The sequence below is a fragment of the Convolutriloba macropyga genome, chromosome 15 (genome assembly GCF_964194025.1).
Source record: "Convolutriloba macropyga chromosome 15, txConMacr16.3, whole genome shotgun sequence".
Taxonomy (NCBI): domain Eukaryota; kingdom Metazoa; phylum Xenacoelomorpha; order Acoela; family Convolutidae; genus Convolutriloba; species Convolutriloba macropyga.
This window is the reverse complement of record NC_134482.1, coordinates 41,370,967-41,391,113: the sequence shown is the minus strand read 5'-3', so window position 1 is coordinate 41,391,113 and position 20,147 is coordinate 41,370,967. Positions and strand designations below refer to the sequence as shown.

The following is a 20,147-nucleotide window of genomic DNA, read 5'->3' as shown; positions in this document are numbered from 1 at the left end:
TATTTGCAACATATCTGGGGGGAGCATAACGTACTGGGGGGGGGGCACAAACGGAAAAGATCCGAATCCTGTAAGAGTTCGATGATTATCTTGCAAGAGTTTTGCAAGAGTTCGACGCTTATCTTGCAAGAATCCTGTAAGAGTTCGATGCTTATCTTGCAAGTATCGTACAAGACCGACGCTTATCTTGCAAGATTCTTGCATATCCGACGGCTATCTTGCAAGATCTTGCAGGAATCTTGTAAGATCTTGCAAGATGTTACGTAATCTTACAAGACTCTTGCAACATTCTTGCAAGATCTTGCAAGATAGCCGTCGGTTATAGACTAAGGAATGCCATTTTATGATTACGCTGCAACCATGCAATTGAAATTTAACGCTGAATCCATAACTGTTTTATGACTTCACCGAAAGATATTCTCCAAGCCATTGAAGCCACAAAACCTTTATTCTATGGTAACAATGCATTATAAATACATAAATTTCTGTGAGTACTCAAATCCTTCAAAATTTTTCCTCTCCCGTACTCCTACCAACCAACCGATCAGCTTTAAAAATAATATCTTTGAAAAGAAGCGTTAGTTTGTTCTTTTATGATAATGAAAACCAAATTATAGTTCAAGTTGGATGGGGAGGGGGGGGGGGGGGTTAGGAGGAGGAAGCATCTCCAATTATCTTTTGTGTTCGTTAAAGGCTGTCTTTGGGGGGTCTAACTGTCTGTTTCTTTCATCACTCGCATATCCATGGCTGGTCTTTGCACATGATGTTGTGTTTGAACCACCCGAATCTCCATCTGGCTCTCAAATTCTGAAGTGTCAGAATCAAGGGTTCGAATCCCGGCTGGGGAGGGAACACGTAGGGTTTATCAAAGCCACCTTAAAAAACCCACTTTTAATGAGAAGCACCCCATCAAATCTCATAGTTGCTACGGTCGAGGATTTTTCGGGGAAAGAGTGACAATTTGAGTTCAATGAAAGGAATGCTGAGCGGCGTACGCGGATTTTGTTAACTTTTGCTCATTCCACCTAATCCGCCCCAAAACTCTAATCCACCCACGTTTTTTATTTGAAGAGTCACCGGAAACCTCCAACCAGTTATTGTCAACAGTTTTTAGTAACTTTCACCTTTGGGATCATACTCCTTAAATTAGAATACTATTGCAAGTCTTATTGATGACAGTCCAGCAAACTGAAGATTTTTTTCTTTATACAACAAGTCCACTATCAAAGTTTTCAGGTTTATCTCGTAAGTGATGACTTTGAGACCAGCATTATATTACCCTGATATCATCTTGGTTTAGAACAAGTCATTCATGCATAATTTATGCCAAATTTATTGTCATCAAAATTTTTCAAATTTAATTTTCCTTTTCCAGACCCTAACGTTTGTTTCAATACTTTTTCTTCAAGGTTCTGCTACATTTTTTAAAACGTTTTCAAACTTTGTGCTTTGATTTTTTCCTGAATTTCACTTACACAATTTTAACTTGATTACAAATCCATAATTTCATTAATTTACCGGCAGATGAAGTTATTGGAGGAAATTGCAGAAATGGAGGGTCACCAAAACCTATCTCTGTGATCACATTCAAGCATCTCTCCTCATCATAATGAACCTAAAAACATAATTGAAAACAATTACAAAATATGACCGCAAAGTAAGCCGATGTTTAAAGAAACCTATGCAAACTGATCAGAAATTTTTCTAGGAAGTGGAATAATTTACCAATTGAGATCCAAAAAGAAAAAAACTAAAAATAAATTTACGGAGAAACTAAGCTGCGAAATGGTCAAACTGCATGAACGTGTTCCAATAGATAGACAAGTAAGAGATTTTAGGAATTTTTTCTACTGAAGTATAAAGAACAAACTATTCATATATTTACGAGGTGATTTTGAAAATTTAAATATTTATCCAAACGTTTTTGTTGTGGTTATAACTTCAAATTTACATTTTTGAAGATTAAAAAAAGTATTTCATAGTAATTTAGCAGTTACGTACGTAACATTTTCGGAAATTCTTCAGCGGTAACATTTCCAATCAAGAGTTCGCATAATTTTTTTCTAAATATAATTTATTCAATCGCGGTAAAGAAACCAATAAATTATTCATTTATTCAGGAATCGATAGCGAGTGATATCGAGCATTACTATAAAACTCGGTGTCTATGCATCTCAATTGCTGTATGATAAAATCTCGAAACCTATTCCGGTTTATCGCGACCAAGCGGTCAAGCGACCAAGCGTTTATCTGTCGCGTCCAAGGTCATCAGTAAAACACCAATCCAAAATTTTCAGCTTACTCGACATCGTTTTATCAATTTGGTGTGATTGACCGACCAGTCGACGTTAGGTAGTATTATTCAATTGAAAAAAGTTTGGACGTGTAGTAAAACAAACTAGAAGGCAATTTGCTTAAAGTTTGAGTTACAAAGGTGTAGTTTTCAAGGACTTAAGACTTAAAAAGGCCCCTAGGACTTAAAAAGGCATGACCTAACACTTTGCTTGAGTTCAAAATTGTCAAAAACACGCCATCTAAGTAAAACAACTTTAATCAACTCTTGTTGCAATGACAACAGCTACATAACTTAACAATAAAAGAAATGGTCTGCGCCAGATGAATACTTCAAAAATCTGGAGCCGACTTCTTTCGACACTGTTGTTAATTAGAGAAAAAAAATCAGTCTAATCGGCTGCAGTGTGGTTTAAGTTATGCAACTCGGGTTCGTCTCGGAGTTTGGAACTTCTTGATGGCAATTAAAATCGTGTGGAATTATTCAGAATTTCATTGTTTCCGCTTTTCAAACATTATTGAGAAGTCTCAGTAGCTTTAGCTGAATTGTTCATAAAAAAGCATAACAGTGCATTAACGAAAACTACAAAAACTTCAATTACACAAATAGATTGTAATTACTTCAATTAATGAAAAAAATTGAAGCTTAATTAGGTTAATTATAAAGACACTCAACCAATCTCATTGGTCGAAAAATCAGTCGGTGGACCATTATCTTCGGTGTGCGATCGGGTGACGCTCCAGCCGGCCTCTCCGTGGCTGCACCCCTGGCGGGGGAGGAAGGATACAACCACGGATAGACAGTCGTTATGCTAGTTAATAAAAACTGTGCCGCATTTTCACCCGTTTACGGAGTACCGTTTCGAAATGGCCAATCATAGCTTCAGAGTTGATAATTTTACGCATTTTAAATATAATGTCGGCTGTGATTTTCTCAATTTGTAAGTCTCTTTGTCAAAGTCTGAACAAAGCAGAGCTCTTTGAAACTCACGATAACAAAATGTATCATCAATTTTCCGATCATTAAAAGCATGCACCGGTACCAATATGAGGAAACTTATATAGAAAGTAATAACGATGAACTAACGTTTTTTCGTTGTAGATAATTTTCAAAGCGCCTATGCGATGCATGTGAACTTATTGAATAAAAACAAATTAAGAACTAAGTTAGGGAATAGGCAAAAGTAAGTACGGGCCCAGTAAAGTACGGGCCGCATTTTGCAAGTTTTAAAATCTAAAAAGCGGAAAGCATCATCAAAAAGATTGGATTAATTGAAAAATTGGTCCTGATAGGTGACAGCGATTTTTGTCCTTCACTCTGATGATGATCTTACCCCTATAAAGTTAATTCCTAAGTGCTCGTCAGTGTAGTCTGTCAGTTTATCCAGATAGTCGTCAGGTGTCATATTTCTGTTCATGTACCCGTGAAGAATATACTTGGCGGTCTGATCCTCACAGCAGTTTTCTGAAACGTCAAAAAAGTTTACATTTCGTCGAAAAAAGGCCGGAAAAAGTTTCTCAAAAAGAGACATTAGTTGAAAACAAAAAAAATCTCACAAGAATCTTGAAAAAAAATAACATAAAACAAGCATGAGTAAACCAAACAAAAAAATTGCGAGAAAACTATTAAGCAGCATTGAATGTTTTCTTGAAAACCGAAGTGATCGTATGATTCTCTGCATATGTTGCAAAAATCTTTCATTTTTAAATAAAATTTTTGTAAGTACCCAACGCTTTCATTGGCAAAATATTTAGTTGAAATATTTTATATTTTCGTGAGGGTGGGGGGGGCTAATAGCCCCCCCCCCTAAAAATTTTCTTTCCCCCCGTAAAAATTTTCTTTTGCAAAATTGTTCTGGGAAGATCATTGGGGTGTGGACCAAAATAGCTATTAGCCCCCCCCCCCCACCCTCACGAAAATATAATATATTTCAACTAAATATTTTGCCAATGAAAGCGTTGGGTACTTACAAAAATTTTATTTAAAAATGAAAGATTTTTGCAACATATGCAGAGAATCATACGATCACTTCGGTTTTCAAGAAAACATTCAATGCTGCTTAATAGTTTTCTCGCAATTTTTTTGTTTGGTTTACTCATGCTTGTTTTATTTTGAATGAAATTTTACGTAATAACCCTAGTTGATTGAGGACGGTTATCTTGCAAGATCTTGCAAGATAACCGTCCGAAATGCAAGAGTCTTGTAAGATAACCGACCATCTTACAAGACTCTTGCAAGATAACCGTCTTGCAAGAAGCGCCGGAAACGTGCCTTAGCTGCTGCATGGGCCTCTTTGGCTTCTTTGAAGATTAGAGAATAGGATTCGACCTATTCTCTAACCGTCAAAGAAAAGAAGAGAGACCCTAAAATTGCTAAGGCTAAAACGTATAAATAGGAACATCATCTAAATGCGCAGAAGGGGTCACAGAAAGGGCAGGGGGTTTTTTGCGCTGCAGCAGGGGTCACAGAAAGGGCAGGGGGTTTGTTTGCTGCAAAAGAAAGCAAACAAATATAAATAAGAACATCAGCAAAACACAAGCACATGAGAGGGGGCACAGAAAAGGGGTGGGGTTGAAGCGCAAAAGAAAAGGAGCGAGAGAGAAGGGTGGGGTTAAAACGCGCTGAACACAAAGGCACGAAGAAAAGCAGATCGCCGTAGGCGAAAGGGGATGGGAAGAAAAAAAGCAAAGAGGAAAAAGAAACAAAGAGAAAAAACAAGCGAGCGCACGAGCAAGAACGAGCGAGCGCACAAGGGAGACGGAGCAGGCGCAGGAGGGAGAAAGAGCGAGCGCAAACGACCGAGAGAACGAGCGAGCAGGAGCGTCGGGGACAAAGAACACGCGCGAAAACAAAAAAAAAACAGAAAAAAAGCAGAAAAAAAAAGAGAAAAAATTGCCCGGAAGGCATACCTAGACAAACAGAATGAAACTAGAGAGACGAAAGGAGCAAGTTCACCTAGAGGGAGAGAGAGAAAGAGAGAGAAAGAGCGAGAGAGAGAGAGAGAAAGAGAGAGAGAGAGAGAGAGAGAGAGAGAGAGAGAAAGAGCCAAAAAGAGAGAGCGAGAGAGGAGAGAGAGAGAGAAAGAGAGAGAGAGAGAGAGAGAGAGAGAGAGAGAGGATAGAGAGAGAGAGAGAGAAAGAAAGAGAGGGAGAGAGAGAGAGAGAGAGAGAGAGAGAGAGAGAAAGATGAGAGAGGAGAGATAGAGAGAGAGAAAAAAGAGCGAAAAGAGAGAGAGGGAGAGAGAGGAGAGAGAGAGAGAGAGAGAGAGAGAGAGAGAGAGAGGGGAGAGAGAGAGAGAGCCAGAAAGAGAGAGAGAGAGAGAGAGAGAGAGAGAGAGAAAGAAAAGAGCAAGAGAAAGTAACAGAAAGAACAGCAAGAAAGCAACCAGAAATTAAAAAAGGGCAAGAGAGGCAAGGAGAGAAAAGAAAAACACTAAAACAACAAGAAACAATAGACATTCAGAGTTTGTCATAATCATTATTCATGAGCTTCAATGGTTGTCATCACTGTCAGAGCTCAGAAAACTGATGCTACCATCACAGCGCATTAATGGAACAACATGGAAAAACAACAAAAAGTAGAAAGAGGATGCTTCAAACAAACCTACAAGCAGCAAAACAAATCTAAAATAGGTATGGAACTTCAGAGTCTTTCATAATCAAAGATCATGGTTTTCAATGGTTGTCATTACCGTCCGCGCTCAGAAAACTGTTGTTTCCATCACAGCGCATCTTTGATAATCAAAGATCATGGTTTTCAATGGTTGTCATTACCGTCCGCGCTCAGAAAACTGTTGTTTCCATCACAGCGCATCTTTGAAAAAACAAGAGAAGCCGACAAAAATGGCAGAACGAGTATCATTTAAGCAAACCAAGAAAAGAAAACAAAAGAGAAAAAGGACTAAGCATTCAGAGAATTTCAGAATCAGTGACTATAGTTTTCAATGGTTGTCATCACTATGAGTGCTCAGAAAACTGATGTTTCCATCACAGCATATTGTTGCAACAACTTAAAAAACAAGCGGAAAAATCAAGAACAAAGCAAACCTACAAAAAGGGAAAGATCTTAAAAACGATATCTTAAAAAAATAGTTACCAGAAAAAAAAGAGAACAGGCCAACCAAGAGCAGCTAATCAGCTTGGAACGAAACATCAAATACCAGGAACAAGCTACAACAAAGGAAAAAAGTGGTCAATGGAACAAAGGAACTTGAAACAGTTTCGCAAAGCACTCATATTGCTGACAGAAGAGTCGGTTTTAATCACTGTGCTTCACACAAAATGCAGGACTTGGTCGGGCAGGCACAAAAAAAACAAATTACAACCCAGAGAAAGGACAAAGCAGCAGAGAAACGACAAACAAAACCTGCCCACCCAAGTCCCAAATGTCACTTAACTTATCCAAAACAAAACACATAAAAAAACAAGAAACGACAGAGGAAAAACAAAAGCTGAGAAAAGAAGGGAAGATCACAACAAAAGCAGACAAAAGCTGACAAAAACTCACCAGAAAGGACAAATCAGATATCAAATACATCAAATACCAGGAACAAGCTACAACAAAGCAAAAAAGGTGTCAACGGAACAAAGGAACTTGAAGCAGTTTCGCAAAGCACTCATATTGCTGACAGAAGAGTCGGTTTTGATCACTGTGCTTCACGCAAAATGCGGGACTTGGCCGGGCAGGCAAAAAAAAACAAAAAACAACCCAGAGGAAGGACAAAACAGCAGAAAAGAAACGAAGACTGGAACAACACCTGCCCACCCAAGTCCCGAATGTCACTTAACTTATCCAAAACAAAACACAAAAAAAGAACAAGAAACGACAGAGGAAACACTTAAGCCGAGAAAAGAGGGGAAGACCAAAACAAAAGCAGACAAAGGCTGACAACAAGTAATCAGAAAAGACAAATCAGATATCAAATACATCAAATACCAGGAACAAGCTACAACAAAGGAAAAAAGGGGTCAACGGATTAAAGGAACTTGAAACAGTTTCGCAAAGCACTCATATTGCTGACAGAAGAGTCGGTTTTAATCATTGTGCTTCACGCGAAATGCGGGACTTGGCCGGGCAGGCAGAGAAAAAACAAAAAATAGACAAAACAACAGAAGAGAACAACACAAAAAATGGCCACTGAAATTCTAAAGTCACTAATTAACGATAAAAGAAAAGTGAAGGAACGACATGAAAAATTTTCAACTGATCAAAGGAAATAGAGACAGTTTTACAAAGCACAACAATTGCCGACAGAACGGTCGGTTTAATCACTGTGCATCACGCAAGAGGCCGGACTTGGCCCAGCAGAGAAAAACAATCCGAAAAAATGACAAAGCAGCAAAAAAAACGAAGAAAAACAAAACCTGCCCAGCCAAGTCCCAAATGTCACTTAACGTATCCAAAACAAAACAGAGAAGAACAAAAAATGACAGAGATAAAGTCATCTGAGCAAAGGAAAATGGAACAATTTAACAGTTTAAAATAGTGCTTATCACAAAACGTCGTAATTGGAGAGAAAAACGACGAACAAAAACGGACACCATAGCACTAAAAAGAGAAGACCACAACCAAGCCCATCTATCTAATTCCCAAAGATGATATAACTTATCAAATACAGAAAACCAAAAAAGCACATCAAGTAACAAACGGTTTGAAAGCTATCAGAATCAAGAACTCAAAAACAATCGAGAGAACACTAATATAATTGAAATACAGACAAAATTTATCACAGTTGAGCACAAGAAACTCGCACCTTTGATGAGTAGGCAGACAGTAACTGCCACCAAATAAAAAAAGAAACCAGAAAGAAGAACTGCCTACCAAAAACCCAATTGCACTAAATATTGAGAAAACAAAAACATTAAGACACTAAAAAAGGAAAAGCAGTCAAATCAATTATCATGATTTGATACAAATTATAAGCTACAGTAATTTGTTCAGAGTTCAACATTGAGTGGCGTTATAAAAAGTTTGAATTTTATAAAATATCGAGTAAGGTATTAAATCATTCTACATCAAACAACCCAATGAACCATCAAAAAAAAAGCAAGAAGATTGGATTGAAGATAGGGTTCAACATCAAATGAAGGACCAAAATTTTACTCAGCAGAACAATGGAAAAAATGCAACAACCAAGCGAAACAAACAAAATTTAGAGACATCACATTATCAAAAATAGAGCCGATTCTACAATCGACTTGCAGAAAATGAACCAACAGTGCCTTATGTAAATAAAAAAAAAGAACATCTTAAGAGCTTCAAAAATCAATTAAAACTCAAAGCGAAAAAATCAAGGAGTTATTACTCAACTATCACATTCGCAAAGGTTGGGCTAACAAATTTAACATAACCGGTTAACAATAGAGCGGTGCAGCAATTGTTTAAAATCAAGTTTTCCGTCATTATTCAAATGGCACTTATCGAAATTATCAATATGCTTCTCTTTTAGTTTTGAAGGGACATACTGGCGTCCTAAGTTTTTGAATAAATAAAAGTTTACTTCTTGAACAAGTTTTTCATCAACATCGCGTCTTTTTATCAGACCCAGCGTTAGAACTTTGACACCCTTTCTGCCTAAGACACGACTGAACGCAATTAGATTGGCAGCCACCTCAATTGGAGGCTTTGCCTCATTGTCGAAGAACTTTGTCAAGTCATTACATTATTCCCGACAGCAACTAAAACAAACTTGTATTGGGATGCCGCCAAAACAACATGCGATCCGAGTTCGTTCGATCGCATGCCTCCGAAACTAAGAATATCAACACCATATTTGGATATTAACGGATCGCTTTTGATGTCATCTTTCATCCGTTTGGTGTTGGAATCGCCAATCAGCAGTATTGAACTAAATCAAAGCAATTTGCACAAATTTGAACGAAAAGCAAACAACTCAAATTAGCACATAGTTATCAGCAAAGTTTTTTCCATAAAAAAATGAAATATCTAACCTTTAGGTGAAGGTAACCATCCACCGATCGAGCCTATAAATAAATTAGAGGGCAGTATCAATGTTACTCAAAGCATTTGTGTTTTTTAATTTTTTTCCACGAAATACCGAACACAAGCAAACAAAAAATCTAAATCCAAAAAATATGCTGATTCTACAACCAACATTGCCAAAAAACATTAAAATCTGTATTCTGAAATATTTTTAATTGTGCTCATAGCCTTCTTTGATTACGCTGACAATATAGCAGCCAGAAGCAGGGAGGACAACTGTTTTATAAGCAAGTTCATCTACTAAAATCAGAACGGGAGACCCTGGATTAGATATTTGGAAAAAAAATGGGAAGGGGTCAGAATAATTGAACATTTTCAAATTTGTCATCTCTACAAATGGAAGGCAGAGAGCATGATTTAAACCATTTTTTAAAACAAAACACTCTATCAACACAAAACTGCCGTCACGTTTTTGAAGAATGCATTCTCCTAAATTTTCATTAACACGCATATAAGAAAGGGAACAAAGTTTTTTTCCGTTTTCATTAACGAATCGTCCTCCAGCTGCTTCAATTGAATTTTCACTAACAAATTTTTTCGAGCAATCAGTTAATTTTGTTAGACTAGTTATTATAGAATTTTTCTCAGTCGTTCCGTTTTGCATAGACTGTTGTTCAAATAATCTTTGATGTTTCAAAAACCTGATAAACATTTTTTCGGGATTCTTGATGGTACCTGAAAGCGCAGAAAGCAGCATATGGTTAGCCGATTCGAAGCAAAAAGCTGAAAAAAGAAATAGTGGTCCGTTCCGCTTCACTTGTTCCACTAAATGACGCATGGTATGAAAATTAAAAGATTGTGATTCCTCTCCATAGAGATTAACAAAATTTTGAAAAAAAAAGCTCTATTAAATTATCAGCGTGTCGAAGATCCGAGGAGTGAATATCTTTATCACTTAGAAGACGAACTGCAAAGCTCAATTTGCAGAGACTTTCGTAGTAATCATTAGGCAAGAGCACATTTTTTAATGCCAAAGGTCCAAGATGAAAGAAAAACAACTTAAAATCAAAAGCTTTCCAGAAATTGAGTTCAGATAACTTTTTTGGTCTATGAAGTATTTCGAAAGGAACTTTACAATTTAGAATTGTTTTCTCGAGCTCTAAAGCTGATGGACCTTTGACAAGTGAAACTATCATTTTTGATAAAACCTTTGCTGTTCCTAGGAAAACCTGGTGCATGGGATCAATTGGACAATCCCAGGGAAGACTTAAAAATTTGTTCAAAGGTGTATACGATTTAACTCCATTAACAACTAGTTTTGTTTTGTCTGCCAAGTCGCCACATCGCTTAAAAGAATCGTTTTCTCGCAGTATGAAAGTTTTCGAAACCTTAAACAACATTCGATTACTTTTATGGAAGCCTTTAATAAAACAATGAGGGCAACTACTATAACCCATATGCTGCTTCATGCACAGTACATACGCTGTAGCGGGCATGTCACAAACAATTGATCTTATTTTAAATGTTACACGCCCCAATGGTGGACGCAGGTCAGTTGCTGCGCTGCATAGATTTTCAATCTCCACACCAAGTTTGCTAAGAAACTCCGAAAAATCAGGTTTTCCCCCATACCAAAGTCCAAAAAGGCAGATATTTAAGAAACTTGATCTTAAAACAGGAGGCAAGTTATAAAGTTGAACCCACACTGGCCATACAGCTAGCTTACTAGACTTAAAAACTGGAGCACCGTCTGTGTTTAGAACTAACTGCAGCTCTCCCTGACAAAAAACATCTGATGCATACTCCCAGCTGCAATTATTTGACCAACTTTGCAATATACAAGACGAATTTTTTGAGGCAACTAGTGCGAGTTGAGATATCAAATCAGCAATAAGGAACTTAGAATCGACGTAACTATTAGTTGTTATTATCGGAAGGTTGTAAATTGGCAGATCTGCAAAAATTTTATTGGGAGACGGTAAAGTTTGAGCAAAAAGCTTGAGCATATCTGCTCTGGCAATATCAGATAATTTATGTTTTTCACTTAATTTCTCAAATTTTTTCATAAACTCGTCATGTCGAATATCTGCTCCTTCAAACAAAAAAAAATCAAGCGAGTCAAAAGAATCAGGATCAAAAGTAGGTGCATCATTAGGTGGTTTATCTTCGAAAACATGAAGAGAGATAGGTGTAGACATGACCTGAGCATCTTCAACATTTTGCACAACAAGAGTTTCATTTATAGCCAAAAGATTAATATCCCGAGATCCTTCATCCGATTCACAACTTTGTTCAACTTCGTCACGACAGCCTACAAAATTAAGTATAGTCTCATCAGTGTCTTTTACGTCAAGGCTACCAAAAACAGAATCGTAAGTTAAGTGACTGTGTTGATCATCGTTTTTATCTAAGATTTCTGGAAAAAAAATTTGAGCACGCGGTGGAAAACCTTTCCTAGAAAAACGCTGATTAAAATTGAAATTTTCCTGGTGTTTTTGTGAAATTTTGGTTACTTTTCTCTTTTTAGTGACAGGGATATCAGGGAAGGGATCGCCGTGCAAATGCTTATGCGGGCACAGACAATCTTTATTGTTTTCTCCGAAAAAGTGGTTGTGGTAAGATATTGTCAGTTCTTCGCCCTCCTCAATTACACGCAAAGGAGCACATACCATAATATTTTCAACTTTTACATAACTAACGTTCGGTTTACAAGACGCGTTAATGAAAGAAATCGGGCCTAACATAATCCATTGCATTCCCACGCGCGAACTACACATTACTGAATAGTCATTATAACCCGGTATTATCTCAGCTTCTTCTATTGGCACTAGGTACCCAATCAAGCCCGGTATTTCGGTACTAAAATCTATTTTGTATTTTGCAAAAACTCCAAGTTGTGTAAAGGAAGCGTCCTGGAGATAAGAAACCGGTTTGTAAACAACATGTTTGAAACTTTTTCCGTATTCAGAATCCAAGAAAATTTTGACATCACAGAGAAAAGCTTTTCTCAAACTGATATCGAGATTTAAACCATGGGCACTCACCAAATTTGTGTTGATCCATTTTTGTGTTAGCTCGCTGTCAATTTTAGCAATTTCCTGCCAACTGATATCAAGTTTGGAGAACTGCTTCGCCACTTGCGCGTAAAGTTTAAACTTTTTGTAGTCAAGGATAGACATTATTGATCTTAAAAATGACATGATCTTAAAAAAAATGACCAGCAAAAAAATTTTAAGTTTAAATCGCCCAAAGGAAAAAACGATTGACAACTTTTATGTATCACAGAATTCAAGAAAGTTGAAACCGAACAACAAATCAGATTAGCTTCTGAGATAATCGAGAACGTTCGTGACGGCCCAGAGAGTTTGCAGCGTCTTTGGCTTTTCTCAGGGCATAAAGACTATCACCGCATAGTCGTCTCACAGCTTCTAAAATCAATTAAAAATACTTGATACAAAAAAACGGGCAACATAGTAATGGAGCAAAAAATCGAACCTTTGAAAAACCATTCATCTTCTTTTGAAGCCATTTTCCGCCCTACACAATTTGCATTCGATCGCTGACCGAACCAGCAAAACTCAACTCTCTCATCAAACGTAAACATTTTACGCGCCAGAAACCTTCCAATAGCACCATAGTCATCTGTAGGACCATCATAGGCCAAGAGATTCTCTCCTTTGTACATGAGTTCACCATTGACTTTTATTTTAGCACACTTCGCTCGGCGTTCGTTCTGAAAAAAAGGGAAGGGCTCTGTAAAGAGAAGTTTCTTATTGCCAGAATTATTCACTTACCAAAAAAACTTACCCACTATCTAAAATATATTAAAAAGCCTTTAAGCGTATGGAATTTCCGTGTAAAAACAAAGCTGTTAGTTCATAAAAAAAAGTAGTGTGGCCTTTGATAAGAATTTGAGACAGTTATCACGAGATGTTAAAATAATTTCAAAATGGCAACTAAAAAATAACAGATCAAAAAAACACTAAAAGAGACCAACATAGGAAAACGTGTATCAATAAACAGAACAGAGAACAACCGATTGCTACCAACCGGATCAAAGATTACTTTTAAAAAAAGCGAAAAATTAGCGTTTATATAAACTTACGAGCTCTTGTAGACCTTGTGCAACATCCAGCAACCGATTCCTGCTTCAACTTCAATTCCATTACTCTTACGCACACCACGTTCCAACTTCTCAAAATAGCTCAGGGACATTTTAAACCCGGGCACAAAATTGGACATAGCTCAATCTAAAAACAATCTTCCTTTATTGATCAAAATAAAACAAAATGCGCAGAAATTGAGGAACAGCTGAGAGAAATTAAAACATGAAATATTAATGCAAATGTGCATGAGAATTTGATTTTCGGCAGCAAAACAAATCCAGAAACTAAGAAGACCCAGGGCAACATAAATACTTAGATAAAAAACTCGGAACCAGAAATTGAATTTCGGAAAAGGACCTATGCAATGATAGTTACCTACATCAAAATTCAAAATATTCTTTCAAATGAGTCACGAGCTTTATTTCAAACGCTTTTCACGCATGCGTTGATTAACTAATCGTAAAACATTCGAAAATACTCTCTTGGAAAATTGATCACCCAATACAAATGTCAAAGCTTTTTCAAAAAGCTCAGTCCGCTCCTCATCCGCTGCAATGCGATCGGTATTAGACAGAGTTTTCTTAGGCTTTATGACAATTTTTCTGCGTTCATCTGCAGACCATAGCTCCATAATTATATTGAATGCTTTTTCAACAGGAGTTGATCCACCCAGGCTGTACAAATTTACGCCATTATACATCAGCTCAGGAAGATTTTTGTCTACTTCATCAATTTTGTGATCATTAATATTGGAGATTGGAACCGAAGCTTCTGACAGCCGATATATTTCGTCCAGAGATCGTCTAGCGAACTCCGACAGATCGTCCAAGATTTTATCACTTCTATCCATTCTTGCTTCCATTCGATCCATTAGTCGTTCAAAACGTTTGACAAGAGCAAGCTAAGAAAAAAAGACAATTTAGTTTAAAAAAAAAACAAGTAAAACCCATCGCAAATCCAACAACTTCGATATGATGCTCTATCAACAACTCTTACTATGTATCTCAAAATTGTTACAGAACCGCTGAAAACTTAGCTGATAAATTTTACAGAAGATATCTCAAAACAATTTTACCCCACTCAATTCAACCTACTCAAAATTACCCGAAAACAATAGCCGCTACCGGCTAAAGAAACAAAAACATACCACTTCAGCTTTGCTCACGACGGACTCAATGTCTTTCTGAACTTTGTCAGTTGACGCGACAGGAAAAGTTGGCTCATCTGCCTCATGATCAGAGTCGGTACCTTCGGAATCCGACGGACAAGATTCAACCGGCATAGCAGGGAAAGACTTAGAACGTTTTCGCAGACTGCCAGAACTTGATTTCTGACTCCCAACGTTTTTCCTAGGATCATCGTTTTCCTTTTCTTGTTGCTTTTCTGTTTCAATTTCCTGTCGCGCGTCTTCGAACTCCTGCGTCAGGTTCATATCTGTGGGAGCCATACCCTTCTTAAGCTTCAAGGTCATTAAAACTGCTACTCGTTCCAATATTTCACTAGGGCCACTCGTTATGACCAACCCATTGATAAACTCCTTTGGCTTCTTGTCAGACTTAAACGGCAAATCTTCCTTTTTCAGGGAGAGTTTCATTGAATAAGTAAGATGATTCGACCAACTCCCGTGACCCGGTTTCAAGACAGAAATTTTGTTGTCGCAGTCAAAGTACACCAGAAAGACGTAATTCGTAGGAAACTCTACATCGTCCACCTTATTCGCATTTCTAGCAAACTTCTTTCTGAGACCAGTGGGACCACCGGAATTTGAAACAGGAGTTAATTGAGAGCCACTCATTCTAAAATAAATTATTCGGTATTTTTCGGGTTTTCTTTTTAGTTAACAATCCTTGGAATAAAAATAAAAAACATAGCTGGCAGATTGCCAGAAAATAGCCGCAATAGCTTCGTAGATCTGCAGTCTCAGACAAACAATAAAAAAGACAGACCAAAAAACTCATTGAAGGCTATATATGTTCTATTTTCATTAAAAATCTGTTTAAGATTTTGCTGCCTCTATTAGCTGCTCTCAAATAACTTTGTGCTAAAAACTCGCTCCAATAAGAGCGAGGATGACGTCACGCACGCAATCCAGATGAAATTGCATGCAGGAATGAACAGAAAGCAGATTTGAAGTGGTTGTGACGTCATATGGTCGTAACAAAAATCGCGACGACGAAACTAAAAAAAACCGAGAAGGCCAATAAAAGTACCAAGTATCTTTGTGCGACTATTAATAAAGCGCGATTTGAACGCACTTTGGGCCAAACAACGACCTTACAAAAGTTTCTTTCTCGGCGGACAATTGAACTAACTGTCTTGCGAAAAATTGTACAAAAAAAATAATTGAATTTATTTAAGTTTTATTCAAGTCAGTTTGAATTTTGGAAAAAACTTAGCTGATAACTGCGAGCATTAAATATTCAATATCAAATTTGATTTACCTCATTTTCAAGCGCTGAAACACATAGAGAACAACTTAGGTGAAAGAAACAACGATAAAAAAACTAACAAGTGCTACCACTTGCTATAGCAAGAACACACAAATAATCCTAACGCGTTGATCAGTGCTACCACTGACCAAACAGACAAAGCAAGCTAAACCGAAAATTGTTACAATAGTGCACCAGTGGCCGCTTATTATTGCCAATTCAAACACCAAAGCACCAAAACAGGCGAGCTACGCGGTGAATACGGGTTGTCTCGTTTTTTTTTTCAGTTTGCTGATAATGTCCAAAGTTAATTTTTGAACAAAACCTAACGGACAGAACAAAACCTGCCCATATATCTTCTTCAATATCATTCTGCTCAGGTTATGACATTCGACTTTGACGCCGAAAGACGCAAGATAAAGAACTCAAATATAAAAAAAAAACAAGAAAAAAAAAAGAAAAGACGAGACAATCCTTCACCAACAAAGATTTTATTATTGCATAATTGGATTGATTGAGATGGATATTACTCACTGGAAGTTTGATGTCGTTCTGGCTTGTAGCTTGGTAAGACAACTGAAGTTGATAAGGTTGCAAATTAAAGTTTCAAATCAATACAAACCTGAAAAAATTTGTTTTAGAGAACATATAGACAACGTACATAAGGCATAAAGAACAGAGCACTAATAATATAACACCAGACTGGGGAAACACTGGGGATGCTAAAGTATATTGAGATACGAGTTGAAAACATCAATCAGACCCAGACGATGTGGTTTATAGACCAAGAAAAATCAAAATTTGGGTACTGTACCAGGTCCTGATATGCCCCCTAGTACCCAACCTACATCTCTAAAAATTTCAAAGATAACACTGTAAAAACAACTCGAACTACCCAGCAATTGTTTTGGGAGATTGTCACGGGTGTTTTGGGTCACTATAAGGCCACCATTAGCGAATCAAGGGTACGTACCAGAGGTACGTACCAGAGCCGATTTCATGGGTAAATTGGGAGGTATTCAGAGGTTAATAGTTCAATGATGCCCGATCCAAATAAAACGGCACCTATATCAAATTAAACCTTGTTTCAGGACCTGTTCAGATCACCAAACAAAATTAAAATCGAACAACTACATCAAAAGTTATTAGGGATCAAAGGTATCGTACCGGAGCCCAATCTCATGGGTACTCAGAGGTGAATAACTCAACAACGCAGGACTCAATTTAAACGGTACCTATATCAAAATAAACCTTGTTTGAACACCTCTTTAAATCATCAAACAAAATTGAAATCGAACAACTACAGCAAAAGTTATTACGGATCAAAGGTACCGTACCGGATCCCATTTTCATGGGTAAAATGGGCGAGTACTCAGAGGTCAATAACTCTGCGACGCCCGGACCAAATTAAACGCTACCTATATCAAATTAATCCTTGTTTCAGGACCTGTTCAGATCACCAATCAAAATTAAAATCCAACAACTACATCAAAACTTATTACGGATCAAACGTACCGTACCGGAGGTCATTTTCATGGGTAAAATGGGCGAGTATTCAGAGGTCAATAACTCTGCGACGCCCGGACCAAATTAAACGCTACCTATATCAAAATAACCCTTGTTTCATGACCTGTTCAGAACTCTAAACATAATTAAAATCGAACTACTCTGCTGGGAGATATTCACAATTTAAGGTGCAATGGCAAATCCCACGTATATTCGATTATTTGACCAACATTTGATCAAAATTATAACCAAAAATTTGGTTATGAATCTGAAACTTTGTCCAAACCTATCCGGTACCATAACAATGCTATGGGTACCGTTAATAACACAAACAGAAGCCCGGAACCATAAGTTATAAGCTGAAACCCGTCAAAATGGTCAAAAATGGGGTAAAATGGGGGGGGGGGGGGTGCGTGTCCTGGACAATTTTCCGACAACCGCTGAACGAAACGTAACGTATATCAAATGAAACTAGAGCTTACGGCGAGTTCAACGAGCCATTAAAATCCAAAATCCGTTAAGTTTTCAGGGAGATATTTCAAAATTAAGGTTTGGTACCAAGTCAAAAATTGCACCCGGTACGTGACCTGAATCGTCAAAATTTTCATAGTAAACACTGAAATACGTGTACACACTATAGTGTAATTCCTTCAGGACATAATACTGGGTGTAATAAGCCATAATTTGACAGTAAAATACAAAATTATCAACATTTTATCAACCTCTGCAGCAAAGGCACGTTTTCGTCAAAAATGGGGGTACTTCACGTGCAGAGTGAAAATTGAAGACCTAAACGTCGGAAAAGTGTATAGAAAACCATGCAAAACGGACTCCACACGTAATGACGAAGCTAAAGAACCATTTCCTGTAAGTTAAAGCGCCAATTTTGAAGTTTCGAAAATCGGCCTCTCCGATATGTACCCAAAATAGGGTTATTTCCGGTTTAAGTCTCAAAATTCATCCTTGAACTCGCTGATATACAACGTCAACCAGCACAAATCAGTGAGGAGGGCTCATGCGCTACAAAACGAGCCTACGTTCGCTTAAATCCGTTTGGTACTCACAGAGATATTAACAAACTACCGAAACGTACTCAATTTATTTTCAGACATATTCAGGACTGTTCCTGCCAAAAAACGCTCTACGACCAAGACGCGCTAACGCAACGTGATTCGGGGGCGTACAGTAGGTCCGCGGTGACCGTTTCGCTATGTCTTGTTTGTGAAGACATTTTTCACAATATTTTCAAATGCATGTTTAATGTAGAATTTTTGTAAATGCGTTTTTTAGAGAACACTACACCGAGAACAGCTGGTTTCACAAAAAATGAAAAAAAACTTTAACCACCGAGTTTATAAATGTCAGCAACCTCTTAAACTACTTGGAAATAGAAGGAAAAAGGTAGGTAGGCCCGGGGAAATAATCCAAAGTCAACAATAACAACTGCAGGACAAATGCAGCACATTTTTCTCCGAACACAGACATTAAACATCTTTTGCACCCACAAAGAGCAGAATAAGAGTGAAACGTTTGAGTTGTAGTAGCTCGCGGGCCAGTGGCAGATCCAACATGGGTTCGCTGCACATTTTATTTGGTCGTTGTAATGGTGTTTCACGAATTGCGTAGGAACAATTAGAAATCAGCAAATATCAAGTTTTGAATCTTCATTTGCTTTCGAATGAATACTGTTTAATTTTTTTGTTTAAACCAAAATGAACCATCCAATTTTTTCCTAATAGTTGCAGCACTTTGTTAGATTATAAGCTCCGGTCACTTACGGCCATCAAATGTCAAAAACATCAAAAAGTAATGCTAATTTTAAGAAAAAAATGAAAAAAAAAATCAGCAAAATTTCAAAAAAAAACATTTTTGATAACTACTCAAGCACTTTTAACCTTAGATGAGTTTCTTCATACAACCCCGGGATTCGAGAATACCATTTAATTTAACTGCGACAATTGTAGAGACCAAGGAATAATAAATATAACGGGAATAAAAGAGTCTTCTATAAAAAAAAAGAAAGGAACAAAAAATTTAAATGGAAAGTTTACAAACATAGGGCTTTGATATTACTATTTTTATCTTTAAGCTGTGTTTACTATGTTTCAGGAGCGCTGCACTGCCATACGAGGGGTTAAGAACGGATTGGAAGGTTGACAAATCTGACCATTTTCGCAAGATAAAGCTTCACCAGTGAAAAATGTTATATTATCGCAAGTCAAAACGTTTGATTTACTTTTTTACAGTAACTATGTCTTTTATCAGTCTCAATTTATTACTGACAACTGTTTTTGGTGGTATTTGCAACATAATAGTGATTCAAAGCTAATGGACTCACAGAAAATTATCGTTTACAGTTTAAAAATTTCGATTAAATCATTATATATCATAAGCTGAAACGTACTGCAGGCTTTTGTATCACCATTTTTAGTGCTTACCACATCATTCACGCTCGGTGTGAACAGAGCAAACCATTGAATTGATAAATGATTTATTTTTGTGAAAACAGGTATGTCAAATACGTTATCGACGGCAAAGTTTATATGAAACTTTCCGTAGAGGCGCGAAAGAAGAATTAATTCGAGGAAAAAAAACTTTAGACCCCATTTTTTGTCCTTAATCTGTGTGCAAACTTCAGTGGGAGTGCCGTTTGGCTATAGGAAGAACTTAGAAAGGATTAGAAGGATGAGAAATGTGACCATTTACGATTTTCGCCAGGTACACCTTAAACCAGTCAAAAATGCTATGTTATCACCAGTCAAAACGTTTGATTGACTTTTTAGCAGGAAATATGTCTTTTATCAGTCTCAAATTAACGCTGACAATTGTTTCTGGTGATAATGGCAACATAATAATGATCCAAAGCGAATG

The 20,147-nt window shown here is 37.3% G+C and overlaps 1 protein-coding gene across 2 annotated transcripts in view; it reads right to left on the bottom strand.

The window, feature by feature from the left end:
• Positions 1-650: 650 nt before the first annotated feature.
• Positions 651-20,147, bottom strand: part of LOC142354377 (uncharacterized) — a 49,775-nt gene continuing 30,278 nt past the window's right edge. The window contains exons 3-5 of one of the 2 annotated variants that reach the window (XM_075406652.1): positions 3,627-3,757; positions 1,519-1,615; positions 651-875 (exon numbers count right to left, since the gene is read on the bottom strand). In XM_075406652.1, coding sequence (XP_075262767.1) covers positions 730-875; positions 1,519-1,615; positions 3,627-3,757 — 374 coding nt within the window. In that variant the 3' untranslated portion in view covers positions 651-729. The remainder of the gene's footprint in view (positions 876-1,518; positions 1,616-3,626; positions 3,758-20,147) is intronic. The other variant, XM_075406653.1, reaches the window with a different exon arrangement.